This window comes from Neofelis nebulosa, chromosome 12 (genome assembly GCF_028018385.1).
Source record: "Neofelis nebulosa isolate mNeoNeb1 chromosome 12, mNeoNeb1.pri, whole genome shotgun sequence".
In the NCBI taxonomy this organism is placed as follows: domain Eukaryota; kingdom Metazoa; phylum Chordata; class Mammalia; order Carnivora; family Felidae; genus Neofelis; species Neofelis nebulosa.
Window position 1 is genome coordinate 35,906,291 of NC_080793.1, and position 24,870 is coordinate 35,931,160.

A 24,870-nucleotide genomic window follows, 5' to 3' on the forward strand; every position below is an offset into this window, starting at 1 on the left:
GCAAACTCCCCTCCCAGAAAGGTCAACCAGGCAAGGCTGGCCACACACAGGGACTGGTGGAGGAAGGGTGAGAAAGGCACGCAGCTGGTTTCCATTTCAGGGTTTTGTGTTCTGCCCCGACCTCTGATGTCCTGCTTGGGGGTGGGGGAGCGGCGTGGAGAGGAGGAAGAAGCAGGGACCGTTCTGAGGGAGCCGCTAATTGTCAGCAATATGTCTAGTATGTAAGGTTATCAGAGTGCAGAGACCCTCTGGGCAGCTTTCTCCCGGTCCCTGGCCCCACTCTCAGCAGACGCCTGAATTTCCTCCAAGCGGTGGTTGCTCACCTCCAGGGACCATGAGCCCATCGCGTCCCAGGCGGCTGGCCCCGCTGTTGGAAACTTCAGTCAGGAAGGGCTTCTCGGCACCAAGGCAAAGTCTGCATCTCCAGCTGCATCGGTGTCTGGTGCAATATACCCCAGAGATGTTTGGCTTGGGTCCGTGGGGAATTTCATGTAGGAAGCAGGAATAAAATCAAATTATTACCAAGGTTTATAAATTACCTGGCAAGCCTGATAACTTATGGTAATACCATTGGGGATTAGGGTTTTGTCAAGTTTCTGCCTCAGTTTGCCATTCTCTGCCTCAGTTTCCATATTTAAGATAAAGACCTTTGTGATGGTTAAGTTTATGTATCAGCTTGGCTAGGCTAAGGTGCCCAGTTGTTTACTCAAGCACTGGTCTAGATGCTGCCAGGAAGGTATTCTGTAGATGTCATTAACATCAGCAACAAATTGACCTTGAGTAAAGCAGATTACCCTCCAAAATGTGGGTGGGCCTCATCCAATTAGTTGAAGGCTTTAAGGGCAATCACTGAGGTTTCCCAAGGAAGCAATTCTGCTTCAAAACTATAAGATAGAGGAGCACCTCTGTGGCTCAGTCGGTTAAGAGTCTGACTCTCAATGCTGGCTCAGGTCACGATCTTAGGGTTCACGGGATCAAGCCCTGTGTCGGGCTCTGTGCCGACAGCGCGAAGCCCGCTTGGGATTCTCTCTCTCTCCCTCTCTCTCTCTGCCCCTTGCCTACTCACACACACACTCTCTCTCAAAATAAATAAACATTTAAAAATAAAACAAAACAAAAACTCTAAGATAGAAATATGGCCTGCTGATCTGCCTTATGGATTTTGAACTTGCTAGCCCCCACAACTGTGTGAGCTTGCACAAATCTCTACGTACATATCCTACTGGTTTCTGCCTCAGTTCTGCCTCAGTTTCTCTCTCTTTGGAGAGCCCTGACTGCAACAACTGCCTACCACCTCTCTGTGCAAAGGCAGATAAAGGACACTCAATCCTTAGGAGAAAAGCAATGTAGACAAGGACTAACATCACAGAAGTGCTAATGGATGCAGTGCCGTGTCAATGTAAAACCCATCCCCAAGAGCGCCATCCACCTCCCTACTCAACATCCATGATGGTTCCCTAGGGCCACCACTGCCATGGCATCAGCCACTCCTTATGAGTCATTTCTAGGTGCCAGACACTATGCAAGTAGTATACATAGCTCCTGTATGTATTTGGTACTTCAGTTTTTGTAGGAGAGAGGATATGGTCTCCCCTTTATGATAAGGAAAATGAAACAGAGGACCACACTCCTGGGCCTGAAATTCCAAGCCTCCAGTGATCTTGCTCCAATTTATGCCCCCCGCCCGCCCTTCATGTCATCCATAGTGAAGGCAAATGGACTAGACCTTCTTTCTTAAGTCTGCCCTAGATTTTCCTACAGCCAGTCTGTTGCCCATACCTGGCTTTCTGCTGAAATGCATTTCCTCTCATCCTGCATCTCAAAGTCTTTGCTATGCTTCAAGGGCATTTTCCAATCCTCTGTGAGGTTCTCCTGGGTCCCACCGTCGCTAACGCTGGAAGTGACTTCTTCCTTGCAGTCTCACGTCTGGGCCTCTTACTTGAGTTACTGCCATCCATTTTAGGGCTTCTCTCTCTTCTCACTTAAAACGGAAGCTCTCTGAGGGCAGAAACATGTGTAATGGATTATAACAGATGACAGTACTTTAATACTTTCCTTCTAAAGCAGTGAAATTTTTTTTAATTTTTAAAGTTTTTTTAAAGCTTATTTTTTTTTGTTTTTTGTTTTTGTTTTTGTAATGTTTATTTATTTTTTGAGGGGGGGAGAGAGAGCACGAGCGGGGGAGGGGCAGAGAGAGAGGGAGACATAGAATCCGAAGCAGGCTCCAGGCTCTGAGCTGTCAGCACAGATCCCCAAGAAGGGCTGGAACCCACGAACCCTGAGATCATGGCCTGAGCTGAAGTTGGACGCTTAACTGAGTCACCCAGGTGCCTGTAAGTTTATTTATTTTTGAGAGAGAGAGAGAGAGAGAACTAGCAAGCATGATGGGGGAGGGGCGGAGAGAGAGAGAGGAAGACAGAGAACCCCAAGCAGGCTCCACGCTGTCAGCACAGAGCCCAACAGGGGCTCGAACTCACAAACTGTGGGATTGTGACCAGAGCCAAAATCAAGAGTTGGTTGCTCAACCGCCTGTGCTGCTCAGGTGCCCCGGTCTAAAGCACTGAATTTTGATTAGAAAAAAATTAGTCCTCCTGGACTAAACTTCTCTAGGGAAGTACACATGTGGCTGTTTTCTGAAAGAGCAGGGTTATTTCTGCTCCAGCATTTTGCTAGGACTTTTATTTTCTTTGCTCTCATCTTCCATTTAAAAAAAAAAATTTTTTTTTTAACGTTTATTTATTTTTGAGACAGAGAGAGACAGAGCATGAATGGGAGGAGGGTCAGAGAGAGGGAGACACAGAATCGGAAGCAGGCTCCAGGCTCTGAGCTGTCAGCACAGAGCCCGACGCAGGGCTCGAACTCACGGACCGTGAGATCATGACCTGAGCCGAAGTTGGCCGCTTAACCGACTGAGCCACCCAGGTGCCCGTCTTATCTTCCATTTGAATGACAGACCTCACATTGATAATTTAGAAAGTTTAGTCTTGTTTTTTTCTGTCTGAGGCTTGACAGAGCAACACGAGCAAGCTGTGTAACACCAAAGCCTACAATGCGAGCTCATGCTCACCCTCTCCCGACTTGAAGCCATCTTCTGGCACCTAACAGCTATCCTGTAGATCTTTGTTGTAGAACTGAATGGGGTGCATCTGTCTCACCCACTAGAGAAAGAGCTCAAGGAGAGGGAGCCACTGGACCTGGCTCAGGTGAGATGTTCAAGTGTTTACTGAGTTGGAATGGTACTAGTTCAGTGGGGATCTGGTGGGCCACACCTGACCAGGTTGGGGTGTAAATTCTGGGTTCTTTATGGGTTTGCGTCTGCTTCTGCTGGGGAACTATGGCTTCTGTTTTTTTATGTAATTTCTTTTCCTTACTTGTGACTTTGGGGACTGAAGTATTAATCATGTGTAAGCTAAAAATGGAGAATTGCCTCTAAGAGCTATTGTAGAACAGCCAGTCCTAAGCACTTAAGGCCAGTTATGTGCTCAAAAAGGTGCCACAAGGAGTATAATCCATGTTGAAACTGGGTTCCCCATTGAAACAGTACCTAATGGAGGGATTATGGTACTAAACTTTTCCTAAAAATGACCACAAGTGTGACATTTCACCGACTATCACAGCACACTTACATAAAGTCCCTAGGCTGTGCACCAGCCACAACCTTAGTGATTGGTTCATGAAGCAAGAATGAGATAGTAGCCTGTGGGGCCACAAGGAGTTGGATGGGAGACTCCTGGGAGAGGGGCTGGGCCTGACATGAGCAGCTAGAAGATGGACAAAGAAGAGGATGCACAGAGCAAGAAGGCCCTCAGAGGTTGGGTCATGGAAGACAGCCAGGGTGATGCTGACTGCAAGGGCCACCAGTTGCTAATCTGGATACAACCGGCAGAGTTGGGCTGCCCGGGGACTGTGTCGCTCTTAGACCAAAGGGTGCCCACTGGTCATCGTGATTCAGATTTGGTGAAGCCAAGGACTACCCATGACCATTAGACCACAGGATACCAGAGCAGGGAGTACTGAGAACTCATCCAGGCTGATTCCACTGCTTTGAATTCTGTAACGAGGTAACTGAGGCCCAGAGAGGTCACACGTTTATCACAGGTCAAAATGGCACATTTCCTTGTGGTAACATCTGATTAGCAATGTGTTTACAAGGGTTTGTCATGTGTAAGAGGCTGTTATGTTTGGTAGATATATGGGCAGGAAGGGGCATACACAGAAATGGAAAAGGACTATTCACCAGTACAAACGGGACTGAACTCTTTGATATTAAAGTAGACAACTCAGAAAGAAGGAAGTGATGGTCTGTTTTTTTCCACGGGAAATTATGTGTGTACCTGTCTTCTCCCTTCACTTGGGCAGCCACAGGGCATTTCCAGAGAGAACCATTCTTCATGTGAATAGGAGATATGACACTCCTGGTCTCCCACCTGCTCTGGGTCCCTAGCACCATTCCAGTGACCACTCCCCACCCCCCTCCAACCCCCTGCCAAAACCTCCCCAATTTCCTTCCTTTGGTGGTCCTTCCATACCTCCCCACTGCCTTCACCTCTATCCCCTTATTCTTGGAACACGTTTCCACCAAAAGGGAGACACCGAGGATAGATACCACTTCTTCACTTTGTTCCCCTGTCTGCATACCTGCTTCCAACTCCTTTTGCTCAGCCCTCTGGATGCATTTCTTCTCTCGAGTGCCATCAATTGAGTTTTCTTCAGTTCTCCAACACACTCTTCTCTTTTGGCACCTTCACGTCAACAGCCCCCTGACTCCAGCCAGAATCCTGTGTCCTGTTGACCTTCCATAGCCAAGGGTTTAGAAAGAGACATACATTTTCTCCTTCCTGGCTGCTAATTCCACTCATTCCAAGGAGCCACATGCCCCCAAATCTGAAAGATCCTTTTCAGTTCATAAGTTTATTTGCCCCTATTTCACAAAGAGATTGAGGTATAAGGATATATGTAAGATGAGAAATTATGAATAGTTAAAATAGTCTTAGGGAGAGTGATTCAGAATGGAAAGTCAGACAGAAAAATAACAAATGAAATACTGTATCCCTCCAGTAAAAACTCAGAGTATAAAAAGCAAAGTACAATTTGGTAGAAGCAATTTTTCTTACAGTTCTTGGTATGTGTAGTGGATTGGATAGTCCCCCAAAAGATATACCCAAGTCTTTACGCTGGTACCTATGAATGCAAACTTACTTGGCGATGAAGTCTTTGCAGACATAATTAAGGGTTTGGGATAATATCATCTTGGATCTAGGGTGTGCCCTAAAGCTGACACACACATAGAGAAGGTGGAGGCAGAGACTGGAGTTATGAGTCTACAAGCCAAGGAACACCAAAGACTGTCAACTGCTACAATGATCTAAGAAGCGAGGCATGGAATGGAGTCTCCCGTAGAGCATCAAGGATCCAACCCTGCTGGAATCTTGATTTGGGATTACTGGTCTCTAGAAGCATGGGGGAATAAATCTCTGTTGTTTAAGGCCATCTGGTTTGTGGCGCTTTGTCACCATACCCCCAGGAAAATACTATGGGGTGCACCCTTGCTGTTTTGTACCTCCATGCCTGTACCAACACTGTTCCTTTTCTTTGAAGGGTTCTCCCCGCTTTTGTTAACCAGAACACTTTTCTTCCCCCTCATGTTAACCAGAACACTTTTATTCTGCTATGAAGAGTCACTGGAGGTCCTGGGCAGAAGAGATCAGCCCAGACTCCCTGGACTCTTCCCAAAAAGGCCATTCCATATCCATCCCTATCCTCACCTGTATGACAAATTATTTGTTTTTTGTGTTTGTGTTTTGAATTGCTTGTCAGTCCCTGAGGCTTGGTATTTCTCTTTATCAAGTCCACCTCAAGCAAGAATACTACCAGGAACAAAAAAGGTCAACAGCAAACATTTGTTGAGTAAATAATTCAGGAGGCAATAGGAATACTGAAAAGAGGAGGATTAATGTTGTCTGTGGTGGTCATAAAAATGGAATGGGATAGTGTATGCAGAATCAACAGAATAGGTAAAGCATGACCTGTCCAGGGCCTGGTCATCCATCCAATGGGACCAGAAGGGTGAAGAGAATAGAGGAGAAAGAAAAGGGTGAAGACTACAGAAGATAAGGCTGGAAAGGCTTTGAATGTTGGGCCAGGAAGTTAGATTTGACCTGTGAGCCATGGTGCCTAATGCTGGTGCAACTACTTACCTTCCCCCAGGCCTCTATTGTTGGACACTTGCCTTGTAATCAGTCTTCTTCTCAGCCTTACAGGAGCAAAGCAAGAAACAAAACAAGATGGTCTGTGGACTACTGATCCTTGGCCTTGCTCAGTTTTTTTTCAGAATATTTCCATTCAGTGAAAAAACATAAAAATATTTCCAGTACATTATAAATGAAACCAGTTTTTTTTTTGACATATGTATACAGTTGTGAAACCGTCACCACAATCAAGATAATGAACATATTCACCACCCCCAAGTTTCCTTGTGCCCCTTCCCACCCTTTCCAAGCATCCCCATCCCCAGGCAACCATGGATCTGCTGTCACTACAGATTAATTAGCATTTTGCATAGTATTCCACCATGAATTTTACATTATTGGGTACTATATATTCTTGTATTCCTATAAATACTCTTGAGCTTTGTTCTTGGAATTGGTTGTATTGGAAACCATTTGATTCTTTCAGGTCTTCCTCTTAAGTTAGTCAGGCAGAATCAGAGAAGACTTGAGACCAGGGCTAACTTTCCCCATCACCACGGCAAAGACTCTCCTGAGTACTGTAGTCAGTGCTGCATCAACTGTTAAGTTTTCCACTCTGACTGGTGAGAACAAAAGTGGTTCTTGGCCCTGTGTGAGCTCCAGATTTCCTTTAATCCTTTCAGTTGTTTTCCTCACCCACGTGCACTGACCAGTACTCAGTCCAAGGCTGGAGGGGGACCCTCTGCAGATCTCCGGGTTCTCTCTGTGCAGCTCTCTCCTCTCTGGTAATCCGACCTGCAGACTCAAGCCACTTGGTTTTTTCCAGACTCCCAGCTCCGTTTCCTTAATGCAGGGAGACCACCAAGCCATTCCTGGGCTTCCCTTCCTTGCTCCATCATCTGGAAACCTCTCAGTAGTCAGCTAGGGCACCCCTCTCTGGTCTGCCATCTCTCAAAGTTCACTATCCTTCCTTGACTGATCTCCAGTGTCTTACAAACTGCTTCATACGTTTTTTACATGGTTCCAAAAGACAGGGTGAATCTGGTCCCTGTTACTCTAACTAAACTTGGCTGGAAGTAGAAATTCCTGAAATTGCTTTTGAGCACTATGACAAATGTTGCAATAAGTTTGATCTTCTGGACTGTTAATGCTTATTGAGAAAATGGGTACATATAATAAAGTTGTATTTTTCTGCATTCAAAAATGATTTAAGAAATTACTTTGGTGTTAAGATTGCTAAGTATCCTTTTGTGGGGAGGACTGTTCTGAGACTATGGTTGTAGCAGATGACATTGGAATTTTGCTCATATCCCTGTGTCTCTGTCAGTGAGCTGCCTGCTCAAAAGTAATTCTTTTTGCCTGCCTGCCAAACCCACTTTGCCTGGATGCATAGAGAACCAATGGACTGAGAAAGACTCCTGAGGGCAGCTCTTAAACGATGACTGATTTTATTATTATTACTATATGTTTATTTTTGAGAGGGAGAGACAGCGCAAGCAGGGAAGGGGCAGAGAGAGGAGGAGACACAGAAACTAAAGCAGGTTCCAGGCTCCAAGCTGTCAGCACAGAGCCTGACGTGGGGCTCGAATTCACGAATCAGGAGATCATCACCTGAGCCAAAGTCAGATGTTTGACTGACTGAGCCACCCAGGCACCCCAACGACTGATTCAAAACAAAACAAAAATCACACACACACACACACACACACACACACACACTTTAGCGCCTTGATCTGAACGGGACGTAAAGCATCTGGCTTGGATTCCTTCTCTTCTTCCCTGTCTCACTTCCCCATTCCCTTACTAGGTTTAACTGGAAACACCTCCTAGTAAATGAGTTTAAGAAGTGATTTATGGGGCGCCTGGGTGGCGCAGTCGGTTAAGTGTCCGACTTCAGCCAGGTCACGATCTCGCGGTCCGTGAGTTCGAGCCCCGCGTCAGGCTCTGGGCTGATGGCTCGGAGCCTGGAGCCTGTTTCCGATTCTGTGTCTCCCTCTCTCTCTGCCCCTCCCCCGTTCATGCTCTGTCTCTCTCTGTCCCAAAAATAAATAAAAAACGTTGAAAAAAAAATTAAAAAAAAAAAAAAAGAAGTGATTTATTTCACAACTGTGAGGGTGGGTATGTACAATGTGCATTGTATAAATGTACCAGCAACTTAAGTTGTTCTCTCTGGCTAGAGCCACAGTGAAACAGCTTCATCACATGAAGGGAATCCTTGCATGGCACGCATAACAGACGGTGTCTTCCAAAGGATGGTACTTCTCTGAATGTACCTAAAGTTAACCCCAAGTAAAACCTAAGGACCTTTGCTGGGCCTGGGTTCTGGTGATGGTTCCTACAACCTGACATTCTTAACCAATCGAATGTTCCACTAGATAATCTCCAATTCTTTCCTTTCCCACCAGCTGACTCTTAGTTCTTACCCCATGATTATTTATCTTGACAGAGCTTATATTCTCCTGGTGCCCCGCTTATATCTGTTTCCCAGTTATGCCAGTAAGTGATTCCCCTCAGTCAGCTGAGTCTTCAGTGGCCTTGTTCTTCCACAAAGTGGTCCAAAAGGTCTGTAGACCATGCCATGGAGCTAGCAGTCCTTACTTGAGATGAATGGGATATGTCCCACCAAACCCTCAAATACTGGCACAGTCTCATGAAAGTCTAAGCCTTGTAAGAGAAGGATACATCTGGCTCTTGCTCTCGGATATGGCATGCAACCTGAATTCCTTCTTGTCCACAGAATTACTTTTGAGACATGAGACATTTTGGGCTGGGTAACTCTTTGTTGTGGGGAGCTGTCCTGTGCTTTGTAGGATGTGTAGCCACACCCTTGGCCTCTAGTCACAAGATGCCAGGAGTACCTTCTAAACTGTGAAAACCAAAAATGGTAATATCAGAGGATCGAGACAGCTATGAAGGAATGAATGAAAGGCTCTTTTTTTTTTTTGTAGGTTATCTTTTGTTGGCAGAAGAATTTTCACTTTTTCCCTATGAGAAGCTTCTCTCCATATCTTTTATCAACAGATTATTGATAGTTAATCTGTCTCTTTACACAAACACAGCATACATCAATCTTTTCACGGTAGCACTAACAAACAGTGTTTCATTGCTCATCAGAGAGGCATTGGGAGAAAGGAATGACAGTATCCCATTATTGTGGGAGTGGGGAGATGAACACTCTTACACACTACCAGGAATGTGTAAGTGACTGGGCAGTATATGACTCTTGGGAATGTAATTTGGCAATATGCATTAAGATGTGCATGAAATATATGCATATTTTTTAGACCCACAAATTCTATTTTATCAAATAGAATAATTAGAGAAGACACGATGTGCATAGGATTTTTAAAAATAATTAAAATTAGAAACAACCAAAATGTTCAATAGGAAGCTGATTAAATAAATTATGGTATAGCCATATAAACGGGAAATCATGTAGCCATTAAAACTAATGATATAGGCACATATTTGATTAGAAAACCGGAATTTCACAATGTATTAAGTGAAAAAACAAACTACAGAACAATGTAAATACATATAGAAAAAAAGTATGGAAGGACAGACACTATGAATTTTAACTCTATCTTTGGGTGTAAGAATCAGATATGATTAAAAAAATTTTTTTCCCCTTAAGATTAATATGTAATCCTTGTATAACAAAAATAAAGACTGAATACTGCAAATAGCATGGTCCATGAAAGCAAGACTTGCCACTGAGAGAACAGTAGACAGTTCTCTCCCTATTCTAAGAATGCCAAACAAACCAACATCTAACCCAGAAAAGGAGCCACACAGGTTGCTGTGATCCAAGCAGGGCCAGAGGCAAAAGGTGTTCAGGCTTCTCAAACTTAGCAACTAAACAGATTCTTCTTGTTTGGGACATCTGCTTTTCTTCTCAATTGTATTTATTCAGTTTAAGTATTATCTGCTCAACTGTGGAGCCTCTAATATATTTTAAGCTCCCTACTTTTGTATGGAAAGTTAGCGTGTGAGTCCCTGACTGACTCTAACTCAACACTTGGTGTAAGAATCGGGTGCCAAGGCAACAAAGAGGAAATGGAGCAGAAGGTCCTCGGTGTTTCTGCTCTTCCCCTGCCATTCTAATGCCCACAGGTAAAGTAGCTCAGCTGCCTTTCCTATCTGCATATAAATGCATGGACCTGAAGTATAAATTATATCCTTACATGCTTGTCTAATAAAAAAAAATTGGGAAAATAGGATAATGTGCAGAAACAAGTGGGAAAAAAAAAAGAGCTTTATTTCTTCCATTCTCCGAACAATCTGCTATGTATGAAAGACCCTGAAGAACAGCAATCCCCTCTCTGCCTGGAAGAGGCCCTTGCGTCCGAAGGAATGCTAGCCACACCACACCAATAATAAGCCAGGCTTGTCCTAGGTCTTAATGAGGAATAACACCAATTATTTCAAGACTTACCACTCTATGAAGCCATTTTTCACGGCTGTCACTTTTAGCAGGGTGTTAAAAGACTCTGGCCACTTACCTGAGAGTCAAAACAATCCCAGCTGATGTTATGAGGCCACGAACCAACACACAAAGAATGCTTACGCTTTGCCGTGAGCAGGGCGGCCACAGGGAAGGCGGGGGACTAAAGACTGTGCAGCCACAATTTACGCTGAAGCTGTTTCAGTGCGAGGAGACTCTCCCCTCCCCGCCGGAAGGTGAAGGGAGCTGATCCTACCATATACGCAGCAGTTTGTGTACTTCACAAAGAGTAAAACACAAAGTTAAGAATCTAACATAAACTGGCCCGAGTTAACTGACTCCATCTCATTTTATTCCGGCATAGAGCTAGTGCTTGGGCAACAAGGGCATTTTGAACCCAGTTTATGGAGATTTTATAACTCTAGTGACTTGTTTAACCCAAGCACGTCCTTTGTCACCCCAAATCCTTGCCTTTTTACATAAATGACAAACTTATTTACTCTATTTCAGACATTTTATTTTTCTTATTCTAACATTAGGCTTTGATAAGTACAAAAATTCACAGGTACAAAAATTTCTGCATAGTCTTGTGGTAGTTAAAAAACCCGTGAAAACAGAATAATTTTTTAATTGGGCAGTATCTGTCTCTATACATCCAAGTTGACAGTCTTCTTGAAGTGTGGCTGTAAAAACGGTGAAAACTATTGCACTGTGATTACATTAAACCTTTTAATTATTCTTTTTCACTTGTTTCAGGAAATCTATCTTATGACATTTACTGGATGGGTTCCTTACTTGTATTTTGCTATAGGCCAGCGTCTCTGCCTCTTCAGGGCTTCAGTGATGACACCGTCATCTTTCCGCCTCTGATGCTCTGACCATCAGAAGATTATGCCACCAGCTTCAAGAGCAAGGACAGCTGGATTTAGATTTATAGCTATTACCCCTTTCCAATGTTAAAAAAAAAGTAATGCTGAAAAATATGAATTTTTCATATTAGCATTGGTTTCTCTTCCTGCAAGGATTTAATTTTCATACTCCCACAGCATACGAATTATATTTGATGAGCTTTTACTTTTTCAAAAAAAGTATTTTTAAAAATTTTTCTTGAAAAGATTACTTCTTATCCCTAGGATTCTGAGTAAAAATGACGTACGGGAACGGGGGAAATCTGAGTACATGTCCTTTTTTTTTTTTTTCCTTCTATACCTAATAACCTGTTGGACACAGAGAATGGAGGTCTCCATGGTCATTGTGCATCAGTTTCAGGTACGGGCGAGATTACAAAAAGAACAAAACAAAATTCATTTGATTTAATCATAGATCATAAACAGACTGCCATGATGTCACAGGCATGAAGACCAGACAAACACCGGAAAGCCAAATCAGAAGCTGTCTCACAGCTTGGACTTTTTTTTCCTCTGCTTAATGAGAAATAAATTATCACTGCCATCGCCCTCCAAATAGCTCTCCTTTTTCTTCTGTTTGCCCCGCTTGCCGTCTCTGGGCAGCTTGTCTTCTCTTGGCTTGTGGTAATGTGATGAGTGGTGGAAGGACTTGGGACCCTTCTGGGTCTTGAAGGTGCCAGGAGAATGGAGTTTTGGGCCCCTGGGGAAGTCCTCCTCCACTTCATGAGCCCTGTCAGCCTTCCTGTGTTTCTCACGCTCTTTGCGGCTCCTGCTCGCTTCTTTTTGGGTTTCTTTCTTTTCTTGAGGCCACCTACTGTTTCTCCACGAGGCATGGCTCTTCCTCCTGCCATGGGGGGGCCTCTTCTCTGCTGCTTCCATGTGAGGTCTCTTGAACTGCCTTGGAAAATCCCCATTTTTCTGGAGTTCTGGAAAATATAAAAGTATTTTTGTATATTCAGCAGCCAGACAGTCCACACACGGCTTACACTGGTCTGTAAATAACTCAGCAGACAGGGAAACTAGACAATGAAATGTGTTAATGATACAACATTCTAAAGAGCCCTTACTAAGGTAAAAATCACCCGCTAAAAATTGTATGGTTATAGTTCTGTATTTCTGATTGCTAAAAATGGAAAATATCCAGAAATCCAAAGATATTTATTCTATTCAGTACAGTTGTACTAGGTTGAATGATAGAGACGAAGACTAGTGAAAGCAATCATTTCAGCTTTGTGAAGAAAAGTCACATCTGACCAATTCAAGTCATGGCGGGGATAAAGAAACAGCCTTTGACGATGAAGTGAAACAAGATATATCAAATGTCTCATGACATTTCAATCAACCTCAGAAGATAAAGTCTGGTCACAGTACTTATAGGTGGATGCCAAACTGGACAGGAGATTATTCCTCCAGAGCAGACATCACTGGCTTGGAGAACACACACACGTGTGTATCTCAGACATTTTGGTCCCAGATCTGGTGTTACATTTTACCAGGACTTGGCACCCTTTTACTACAAGTGTCTGACAGGCATGATTCTGATGGGGTAAGTGGGAGATGAGGTTTGAGGGATGAAAACTAACATGTCAACAAAACCTTGACAGATTAAAGAAGTGGCCAATAAAAAAATAGGGATGGGAGTGCCTGGGTGGCTCAGTTGGCTGAGCGACTGACTTTGACTCAGGTCATGATCTCACAGCTCGTCAGTTTCAGCCCTGTGTTGGGCATAGCCCGCTTCAGATCCTCTGTCCCCCCTTCCTGCACCTCACCTCCCCCCTCTCAAAAATAAATAAACATTGAAAAAAAAGGATGAAATGCAAAGTAATATAAAGTTCACAAGAAGTGAACTCTAGGATACAGAGCAAAGGTAATTCCTTATAGACTTTAGCATGAAATAAATTTTTTTTTCTTAAAAAAATGTTTATTTTTGAGAGAGAGAGAGAGAGAGGGAGAGAGAGGGCAAGCAGGGGAGGGGCAGAAAGAGGAGGACAGGATGCAAAGTGGGTTCCACTGATGTGGGGCTCAAACTCATGAACTGTGAGATCATGATTTGTGCTGAAGTCAGATGCTCAACCGACTGAGCCACCCAGGTGCCTGAAAATTCTAATGGATCACAGAGAACCTCAAAGTAGCCACAGAGTTCCCAATATTACTACTAGTTAAAAGTGAAAACAAATGGTTTTCCTAGAATCATAAAAGTTATAACCACTCATTACAGAAAACCCGTGAAATACAAAAAGTATAAAAATAAAATAGGAGCCATAATCTTTTAATTCAGAGGGGACACTTTGGTGCATTTCTTTTCTTTTCTTTTTTAATTTAATTGCCTAATAAATATCTTTATGTACTGTAATCTCTCTCTATATATAGTTGAGATAGAGTTTATATGAAATGTAATATGGAAAATATGCAGGAGTTGAAAATAATTCCTTTTGAAAAAGACCTTAAGTCAGAGAGAGTTGGGGGTGGGATGGAGAAAGAATACCAAAAAGGCTCTAAGAGTTACAATGTATAGGTCAACTTGAGAAGTATAGAACTATTTCATCCTGAAAGCAAGAAAGGTAACTTAGTAAACCACTGCTAAACTTAGTAAACTACAGCACAAAAGAAACAGAAAAAAGTAGGCCTAAATTATAAACTAAAAGAACGTCATGTTATCAACAGTTAAGTACAGGAATCACAGAAGGTGGCTGTGGACCCTGGAGCTCTGCTGTAATCATGGCTGGTAAGAACAGACTTCTTTGGGGAAACTCCAGGAATCACCTAGCAGGGAAGCCTTTCTTTCCATAAAAATACTAGAGACATACAAATGGAAAAAATAATTACTTGCCAAACAGAAAACTCTCAAAAAAAAGAGCCTTTAAAACCCTGCTTCCCTGTATGGATAGAAGTATTTTCAGGACATTTTCTAAAATGGTCATGATGTAAAAAAAATGTTTAGTGTGAACAGATCATAATGCAGGGTTTCTGAAGTGGGTGCCTGATTACCGGAGATCAAGAAAGTTCTGGTTTCTATGGTAATTATTTAAAAACATTTTCTGTGCTAACCAATGACACCCAAAGTAGGCAAAGACCATGTAAAGGAAGACATTTAGGAACTACTGCAAAGGTAATCTCACAAGAATTCAACAACATACCTTTCACCTTTCGTTTTATTCTCTGTTCCCTCTCCCGAATTTCATATTTGTCATCATAGTAGTAGATGAATGGAGATGTTGGAAAGGTCTGGTTAAACATTCGTCTTTCTGTACATTCCTGCAAGTTGTTTGAAATTGTTTCAAATTATCAAATTTGAAATTAGGATGTCACAAGGGCACTGCTCAGGCAACCTTAACTGCAAGATCACAGACCACTGAGGTTAGAGACAGTCCCACATCACAGATACCCAACGCTGAGGCTCAGGATGTGGTCCTGCTGGGAGGCTCCACCAAACCAACATCCAATCACACCCAACTGTGCTTACAGGCTTCTTTCAGGCTTGGATTTTCTTTCCTTACTTCTTTACCCATGAAACCTTTCTTGTCTTTTTTCAGTCTTCCCTGCCAAACCCCTCCCCCAGTCTGAGCTAACAGCAATGGGGGGCTGGGTCTCTACTGAACTTGCTCTGTTCCTCTTTTAAAGACTTTATTTGGCCTTATGTTGTATTAGACCTTTGCTTGTCTGTCTCTTCCAACAGCCTTCCAGCAAGTGCTTCTCCTTTCACATTTACACCCTAAATGTGAGTGTAAATTCTTAGCTCTTTGCTCTTTTCCCTTCACTCAAATGGTTTGCAAGCTTATTTTAACCCAATACTGCTAACAAGGGCAGTGATCCTTATGGTGGGGAGCAGGATGGTGGTGGTGGGTTAGGTCTGGTTTGAAAATGCTCCTAGGTAATTCCAAAATACCCCAAAAGAATCCTCTCTTCTCTTTCCTTGCCCCGCTCAAGAGATCACTCCTCTCACTCATTTCTCTAGGTCGGCTCCCCACCTGCATGACTCTGGCTTTTGTACCTCTGCTAGTTTCCAAATCCACATCGTTGGCCTGAGCCACATCCAACAGAATAGGCTTTATTTATCATGATCTGTTGACATATATCCATTCAGCATGTCTGAGACCAACTTTTCTTTTCTTTGAAAGAGGTTTCCCTTTGGAACTTCCCCATTTCTGTCCTCTGCCATCTTGCCTAAAATGTATTTTATAAATGTCCAATTCTTCTTAGCTAGGTATTGAAGAAAATTAGAACACCTCTTAGGAAGAAAGTATGTGAAATAGCCACATAAAATTTAGCTGACTTATCCTAACATTGGCAAATATACTTGACTTGTAATTCTAAGATACCTGACTGAGCTGGCAGCCACACAGTAAGAGCATGATTTGCAGATTATGAATCATTCTAAATATACATTTAAGTATTGGAAATAAAGTAATGTCAATCTGTACCTACTATTGGACTTTATCAAATCACATTTTACCTTAATTTTCTTGTTTTTGCTCCAAGAACTGAAACATTAATAACACAATTGAAATCCTCCGTGTGGGGCGCCTGGGTGGCTCAGTCGGTTGAGCGTCCGACTTCAGCTCAGGTCATGATCTCACAGTCTGTGAGTTCGAGCCCCGCATCAGGCTCTGGGCTGACAGCTCGGAGCCTGGAGCCTGCTTCAGATTCTGTGTCTCCCTCTCTCTCTGCCCCTCCCCTGCTCATGCTCTGTCTCTCTCTGTCTCAAAAATAAATAAAAACATTAAAAAAAAAAAAAAAGAAATCCTCCGTGTAATGCTCTTTCCCATTCCTCATTTGTCTCCTTCCCTTTCCAGAAGTTGCCACTGTCTTAAAGTTGGTTCCTGCCATTCTCATACATTTTATACTCTTACTACTACTACTAATGACTATTCTAATAAACAACAGTGTTAAATTTGAAGCATTCAGACTTCATAAAAATGGCATCATTCTATAAATATTTTGAAGTGGCTTTAGGTTATAATAGCTTCACAGAATAAATTGGGTAGTGTTCTCTTGGATGATCTGTTTCTGAATAAAGGTTTGGTAAAACCTGACAATAAAACTATCTGGATCTGATATATTTCAGGGGAGAATTCTGATTACTAACTTAATTTTTTTAGTGGTATTGGTTCATGTAGGCTTGTTCTTCATTTTGGTTAATATTTTTTTCTAGAGAATTATTTATCTGTATTTTCAGACTTAATTTTGAACTTTATTAAATGCAAAGCTTATTTAAAATTTGTATTCTCCTACAATTAAAACTTACTGTATTTTAAGTTATTTACACTTTTTATTCACTATTTGTACCTTTTTTTTTCTTTGAGTAGTTTTTCCGAAGTCTTTTCTTTTGGAAAAAAATGTTTTTAATTTTTTAAAAATGTTTTTATTTATTTTTGAGACAGAGATAGAGCATGATCAGGAGAGGGGCAGGGAGAGAGGGAGACACAGAATCCGAAGCAGGCTCCAGGCTCTGAGCTGTCAGCACAGAGCCTGATGCAGGGCTCGAACTCATGGACTGTGAGATCATGACCTGAGCTGAAGTTGGATGTTTAACAAACTGAGCTACTCAGGCACCCCTAAAAATGAAAATGTTTTTAAAGAACTAGCTTTTGGTTTTGTTGATGCTATTAACTTTGTTTTCTATTTCAATAATTTTGGTGCTTATCTTTATTATTTCCTTCTTCCAACTATCTTTAGATATACTGTGTTGTTGACTTTCAGGATCTTTTTGGAATTTTTTGAATCCTGAAGTTATAAGGCAAACCTATATGGTAGCCTAGAGAATTACATACATACATACATACATACATACATACACACATACATACACACATACATACGTACATATGTATTTCTTTATTTAGGCTTCATGCCAAGCATGGAGCCCAACGTGGGCCTTGAAAGCATGATCCTGAGATCAAGACCTGAGCTGGGATCAAGAGTTGGGACATTTAGCTGACTGAACCATTCAGGTGCCCAAGAATTACTTTTAGAAATCACTATCCATGGTGGCTCTAAGTTTCCAGAAGAAAGGGCACCCATAAAAGATTTGGGTCTAAGATTCTGCTATAGTTTGAATGTTTGTGCCCATCCCTCCCAACCCCCAACCAGAATTCATCCCCAAGATGATGGTAGGAGGAGGTGGAGTCTTTGGGTAGTGATTTGGCCATAAGAATGGAGCTCTGATGAATGGGATTAATGTTCTTATAAAAGAGACCCTCACAGAGCTCCCTAGCCTCTTCTACCGTGTAAGGACATAGCATGGAAGTGCCATCTATTAAAAACAGCCCCTCAGGGTGCCTGGGTGGATCAGTCAGTTGGTTAAGCATCTGACTTCAGCTCAGGTCATGATCTCATGGTCCATGACTTCGAGCCCTGCATCAGGCTCTGTGCTGACAGCTTGGAGCCTGGAGCCTGTTTCAGATTCTGTGTCTCCCTCTTTTTCTTTCTCTGCCCCTCCACTGCTTGCACTCTCTCTCTCAAAAATAAATAAACATTAAAAAAGAAGAAGAAGAAGAAGAAGAAGAAGAAGAAGAAGAAGCAGCAGCAGCAGCAGCAGCAGCCGCCGCCACCGCCCCTCATCAGACATCAATTCTACTGGCACCATGACTTTGGGCTTCCCAGCCTCTAGAACCTAAGAAATAAATTTCTACTGTTTATAAACCACATAGTCTATGGTAGCTTGTTTACAGCAGCCTAAATGGACAAAGAGAGATTCTAACCATAAAATATTAAGAGCAAATTGCAATTACAAAGAGGTACTAAAGATCTTGATACACTCCCAGCACCCACTCATACTTTCACACGCTCTTGGAGTAGTCTCTCTGTAGAGTGACTACTGTTTTCTATGGTAGTTTGTAGTTTGCCTGATATGAAGCTGCTTAGGGACTGTCCCTGCCTCTCCAACTACACGATGAGTGAGGTTAGGGAAGGGCGGTGCCACATTCACCTCAGAATACCTTTTATACGAAGAGGCTGTTCAGTAACATCTATAGAGCTGTATTTCTGCAAATGAAGGGGAGGGGTCCTCAGACATCTTTAATCATCTGCACAGTCTTCTATTTGGATCCTGGACAGTCTAGACTGGCGTGGCTATACAGAGCCATACAATACGATAAATATTTTCCAAAGCTAAATGTAAATTATGTTTTGATTATCCACATCGCTGGTCCCCTCCATTAGCACACACAATTGATAGTTGGCTATATAATTTATCTACTATTCTGGATTAGCCACACCACTGATCTTCTTCATTAGTGTGGATGATCTAGAATTCTTCATCTATGGCAGCGATGAGGCTGCCAAATTTGCTTTATTGTAAATTAAAAACTATCTAAATCTAGATTTCTGGGATAAATTCCAAATGTTTTTAATATATTTCCTATCTACATTAACAGGACTGACTAGTAAGCAATATGTGCCCAACTATAATTGTTTTTCTTTAATTGAACAAACATAAATGGAAAATTACACCCTTTTGCTTTAAAGAGGTCAGCAAGCATAAATTGTACATCTGTGTGATCTGCGTGGCAGTGGAATACTCATGGGAATAGGTTTCCTAAACAGTGTTGGCAACATCTGGATTTTGGCAACGAGGTGGAACGCACAAAGCAGGAAAAGATCTAGAGCTGGTAATTTTGTAAGAAAAAGTATTCTTTAACAAAGTTTTTAATGTGCATTCTATGAAAATGGAGTATGGGTCTCTCCATCCATGTCACCATACTATGGATTTGTTCACATTGGAAACAGCATCCAAGTGTCAGTATTGAGAAATCTCCCCGTACAACTTCTTTGCTTTGGAGATAAAGAAACTGAAGACCGGAGTGCGTTGTTCAAGTCACATGGTGGTCAGTAGCAGAGCAAAAGCCAGACCTGAGGATCAGAACTTCATCCTAGCTTTCATGTTGTAATCCTTCATTCCATGGTCCTGCTGCCCCAACGTGGAAGAAAAGTTTCACCTGTTGGTGAACTGTGTTGTGTCTCTCCCTTTGCTGCGGAGGTCCAGCCCCAAGGTCTGCGTGAGGTGCCACGGTCAGAATTCAAGGTAGGACTCCCATGAGTCACAAAGCGCAGCACTACCCGTCCCCTTCCCACTGCTCACAGCCCTCCCATTTTGAGGACTCTCTACCCCCGAATGCTTTCTACCTCCTGTCATCAGATCGCATTTGATTTTAGTTTATTTTGGTTTCTAAGCTGTTAGAAGCCTACCAGGAGACTAGGAATGTATTTCTCCATACAGATTTTCTACTTTTTGTGCCACTGCCCTTCTTCCTCTGCCTCAGGATTCCCAGAATGCAGGAGAGCTTGCAGTCTATTCTTATCACATCCTGTCTCTGGGATGCGCTGCTGCTGTTTCTTACTTAATGAGACAACTGGCTAGGAGACTCCCTCCCATCTCACAGCAACAAATTCCTTCTGCTTTGACACTCTTGCACCTAAAACACACACAGTTTGGCCCTTTTAGCTGGGGCTGGGAATATGCAGCTTGGATAGGGAATCTGGACGTCTGTGGGGCAGACAGGCTAGTCAATGATACAGTATCTCTGTCTTTCCACTAGTGTCAGAGTTTTTATGTGAGTGATGAAGATTTAAGTGAACACAGTATCAGGGAAAGCTGGAGATAGTGGAGAACTACATAGAAAATCTCCAATCATGATTTTGGCTGTGTCAAAGTAACAGCAAACATAAGAACTCATGAGAGTGTAACCATTTTGGTGACTACTTTTATTCCTCTGATTGACTGTATGAGGTTTTTATTTGTTTTAGCCTAACTTGTTCATGTATATTTAAAACAATTAGAAGAACGTGCTCTGACAGATCTCTCTGGCAGGGATGGGAAAAGCAAATCAGTTGAAAATACATTAAGTCTTACTTTAGGATGTTAGTTTATTAAAAAGGTAAGCATTCAGAATTACATTTTTTTTTTTTTAGTTCATCTTTCAGCAACCACTCCCAGAACAACAGAATGTGTTATGCCCAAATGCTACTCAAACTTACGTGTCCATAATGGCCTTCTTGCCCACAGTTGTAGCAATACACTAAGGCCGATTGTCCAGAAGGGGTCTTCGGCTTTTTGGGTGGTCCAGGCTTGGTCTGCAACATGAATATTTGTGAGCGTTTATTAAATGTGAGAAGAAAATTAAAACCTGATTCTTTCCCAAAGAGCTCTTTTTAGGTAAGAGATCCTTTAGAAATACTGCCTCCTAGAGTTTAGGACCTCACATCCAGATGATTCTCTGTGTTAAAGTGCACAACATGACAATTCTTTTCCACTTCACGTCAATATGTGCTTTCCTCTTCTTCGCTCCTCATTCCATTAGGCGTTGTGCCCAGTACTGTGTTAGGTATTAGGTATCTCAGAGAGAGAAGCACAACAGGCTAGTAGAACATGAAAGACATCTAAACAGATGATGACAGAAGATGTAAGCAAAGTGAGAAACATGTACAAGGTTTTAATGGAGTGGCAAAGGGGACCCATCATTGGGATGGGGTGGAAGGAGTCAGGGAATGCTTACAAAACTTACATTTACTTTTAAAGAATTAGGTGTAAGTCAAATGGAAAATCCTAGGAAGAGGGGCTAGCATGAACAATGCATGAAGCTAAGAAAGCATACATGCTGACAAAGTATAACATGCATAGCCAGGTAGACTGAAAAATGAGGCTGGAGAAAGCAAGGCAAAAGAAGGGAGGGCCTTAAAGTCATCTTAAAGAACTTGGGGTTTATCTGGGCTTTTCCATTTTAAGTGTTGTTTTAAATATGGGAGCAGAGTAGTTAGAATTTTATTTTGGAAAAACCATTCTGGCTTGTAGTTGTAGAGGGCGTGAATATGAACAGAAGGTTAGATGCAGTGAAAAAGGTGGCTGTTAGGAAATCAATGAGGTGATGAGGGTCTACACTACAAGAGTAACAAGGATAGGAAAAAGGGAATCGATTTGGCCAATACATGAGGGGATAAAACTGGTATCACTGAACATTGACAAGATATGAGGAATAAAGGAAAGGAGAAATTACAATGCTTTTCAGGTTTCTAAGTTGGGTGCCAACAACTGCTTCAGAAACAGTAGGAAATTAGAGGGAAAGATGATGAAGTCTAACTTGGATGCTGTGTATTTAGGTGATGTCCATTAGGCAGTTGTCTCTGTAAGATTAAAGCTGAGGGAACAAGTGTGAGCTGAAGATTAGCTCTGAATGAAATCTACCGTATAATAGTGGAGGCTAAAATGACCCGAGTGGACAGCATCGCCATACCCAATATGAACAGTGGTGAGCTCAAGATGGAACCCTGGGCATAACATTTAAGGGGCAGACAGAGGAACCTGGCAAAGGGACAGAGAAGGAAAGGCTGAAGGATGCAGAATCACAGGAGAATATAGTCATATACCTTAGAGAGTAGTTTCAAGAAGGGTGAACTGATCTGCAATGGAAAATACAGCAGAGGCTTAGTGAGATTAGAACTGAGAAGCATCTGTTAGATTTGGCAATTGTTCATGGATAACCTTAGTATGAGAATTTTGGAATTGGTAGAAAGGTAATAAAGAGCAGAAGGCAACAGGTTGAAGAGTGAAGAGATGAATACAAAGGTGATAAAACCATAAAGAATGAGAAAATGATTCCCCACAGAAGCCAGGATAGTAGTTACTTCCAGTGGGGAGAAAATGCACAGAAGGTTTTGGGGTAGCTGCAATTTTCTATTTCTTGAACACAGTGGTGTTATATAACTTAAGTGTGTGTGATGTAACTATGCATTTTTCAATATGTATGTTACATTGGACAGTAAGAAATATTTTAAAAAATTGAACAGAAGCAGAAAAAAAGGGGATGGCAGGTATGTATTATTTTGAGAAGCATGAATAACAAGGGGCAGAATAAGGTCGAGCAACATCTAGGAAGGGGATTTGGTAGAGTTTGCTATTAGAATGAGAAAGAGATCTGAACATGTGAGGAAGCTCATAGAGAGGGAGGTGGTGAAAACAGGAGAGAAGGGAGAAGACAGAGCTAAACCCCTGAGGTGGCAGGGGCTTTAAACAGAAGGAGAAAAACCTAATAGCCCTCCCACTCCTTTTTTTTTTTTTTTTTTTTTGTAGATTGGAAGAAAGAGGTGAGAATGGGAATGAAATTGGATAAGTTTATTTCTTATTTATTTATTTTTTAAAGTGAGCTCTATGTCCAATGTGGGGCTCAAACTCATGAACCTGAGATCAAGAGCAGCACACTCCCGCAACTGAGCCAGCCAGGCGCCCTGCTTATGTTCTTTATTGGGATGCTATAACAAACAGTGCTGGTGTGCCAACTAATTTCATTATTACTGTTTAATGTGGCAAACAGGTGGCTTGTGAAGGTTTTATGTTATTGACATGGGAAAATAATCTATAGGCTATAAAAATCTTCTTCAACTTCACTTTTAGTTTGCTTCCTAAAATGGAAAACTGGAGGATAACAGTAGCCTAAAAGATCTTTTCTATTGAAAATGACTACAAACGCTACACAAAATAGAATTTACAATTTCAGCTATTGTCAACTGGGATATGATAACTAACAAAGGTCTTATATTCTCCAATAAAAGAATGTGGTTCATGAATTAAGACAAGCTAAAAGTCGTCAAGCATAGTTTTGACAGGTATGCATACAAGCATGTACCACTCACTCACTCACTCACTCACTCACTCACTGCAGTGCCTCATAAATTTGTTCAGGTATAGAGCACCAGGAAGACATGAAATTATTAAGCAGAAATTATTTTTCCATCTTTGTGTTACTTGATGTGACACAAAATTGCAACCATGAGTATATATGTGGTTTAAGAGAAAGAAATCAAAGCAAGAGATGTGTCATGGATGTGAAGGCAGAACACATAATGTTTTGAGGAAGAAGTTGTCAAAAGCTACTGGTGGGTTAAATAAGATAAAGACTATGAAATCCACTGGATTAGCAATCAGGAAGTTGCTGGAGACTAGAAACCATTGTGAGCAGTTTATTTGAGGGGTAGAGATACAAGCCAGACTGTAACGGGTTTATTGTAAGTAGAAAGAACTGAAGAACAAAACACTGATGACTTTTTCAAGATACCAGGTTGTGTATAAGAGAAGGGAAGGGGACAAGTAGAGCAGAACAAGTTCAAGGACGCCTCCATCAGTGATGTTTACCAGAGTGCTGGGCACATGGCATAAGCATATACAAGCATTCTTTCATTAATTTATTCAAAAAATAATTGAGTGCCTAATATATGCCAGATATCTTAGAATAGATTAGGTAACTGAGAAGTCAGACAAAAATCCCTGCTCACATCTCCCACGTTGGAAGACAGATAAACCAACAAAACACACACACACACACACACACACACACACACACACACACACACACAATCGGGTAGTAATAAATGGCACGCAGGCAATTAAAATAGAGTTAAAGGAATGAAAGTCATTGGTGGTGACTTAAATTGCATTTTAGAGAAACTCTCACTGGGATGGTCATTTCTTGTGATAAAAATACCCCCAAGTATGCAATGACTGGGGAACAGCATTCTAGGCCTCAGGCATGGGGACAGGGAATGCAAATCTCGGAGATGCGGGTAAATTTGCCATATTTGACTATCAGAGAAATATCTGTAAATTTGGAAGTGTAGTAGGTGAAGGAAGAGTGGGAGAAGAGGAGGTTCTAAAGATGGAGAGGGACTAGATCGCTTAGGGCTTATCATTCAGAATGGAGAGCACTGGATTTGAGTGGCATGAAAATCCACTCTAAGGCTAATGGTAGGTGCTCAAAAACTAGTCAGTGACTGTAGGCAGAGACTATCACTGATGATAAACAGAATTATCCACCCGCCAAATAATAAACATTCTCTGAAAGACTTATGTTTATAATTTTTCAATGTGTTTTTGTGCAAATATATGGTAATTTACTGCTGAGGCAAGATTTCTAGATTCATTGAAGAAAGGAAAATATGCTCACTATGTTTATTCCGCTGGAATAAGAAATTCCATTGGCTCAAATCCTATGAAAAAGGACAAGATGAATCAGGCAGTAATGATTGGGGAGGGAGGGCACAGAAAGAACCAGAACAAGATGGATATCCAGACACTAGAACTTTGGTATGGATGCAAATAGGGATTTCCTCACAGGAGAACCACTGGTGTCCCCATGGCACTGCTGGCTTTTCCTCAGGAATACAGAACACAGGAAAGCCACACTACTGTACAAGTCTCCAGTGGTTCATTCCCATCGCATCCTCTCAGAGTAAAGGCCACTTTTACTTACTCCTGCCACAGTGCTCCTGATGCTCCTTTTCCCATTTCACCTTCTCGTGTATTAAATTGGTTATCATGTCTATTATCTGCCTCCCCATTGCT

At 41.9% G+C, this 24,870-nt stretch overlaps 1 protein-coding gene across 4 annotated transcripts in view; it reads right to left on the minus strand.

Annotated features, from left to right (window-relative positions):
• Nucleotides 1-11,930: 11,930 nt before the first annotated feature.
• Nucleotides 11,931-24,870, minus strand: part of ZCCHC7 (zinc finger CCHC-type containing 7) — a 256,065-nt gene continuing 243,125 nt past the window's right edge. For all 4 annotated transcript variants that reach the window (XM_058694890.1, XM_058694892.1, XM_058694893.1 and 1 more), the window contains 3 exons: nucleotides 20,517-20,612; nucleotides 14,678-14,795; nucleotides 11,931-12,466 (listed from right to left, as the gene is read on the minus strand). In XM_058694890.1, coding sequence (XP_058550873.1) covers nucleotides 12,030-12,466; nucleotides 14,678-14,795; nucleotides 20,517-20,612 — 651 coding nt within the window. In that variant the 3' untranslated portion in view covers nucleotides 11,931-12,029. The remainder of the gene's footprint in view (nucleotides 12,467-14,677; nucleotides 14,796-20,516; nucleotides 20,613-24,870) is intronic.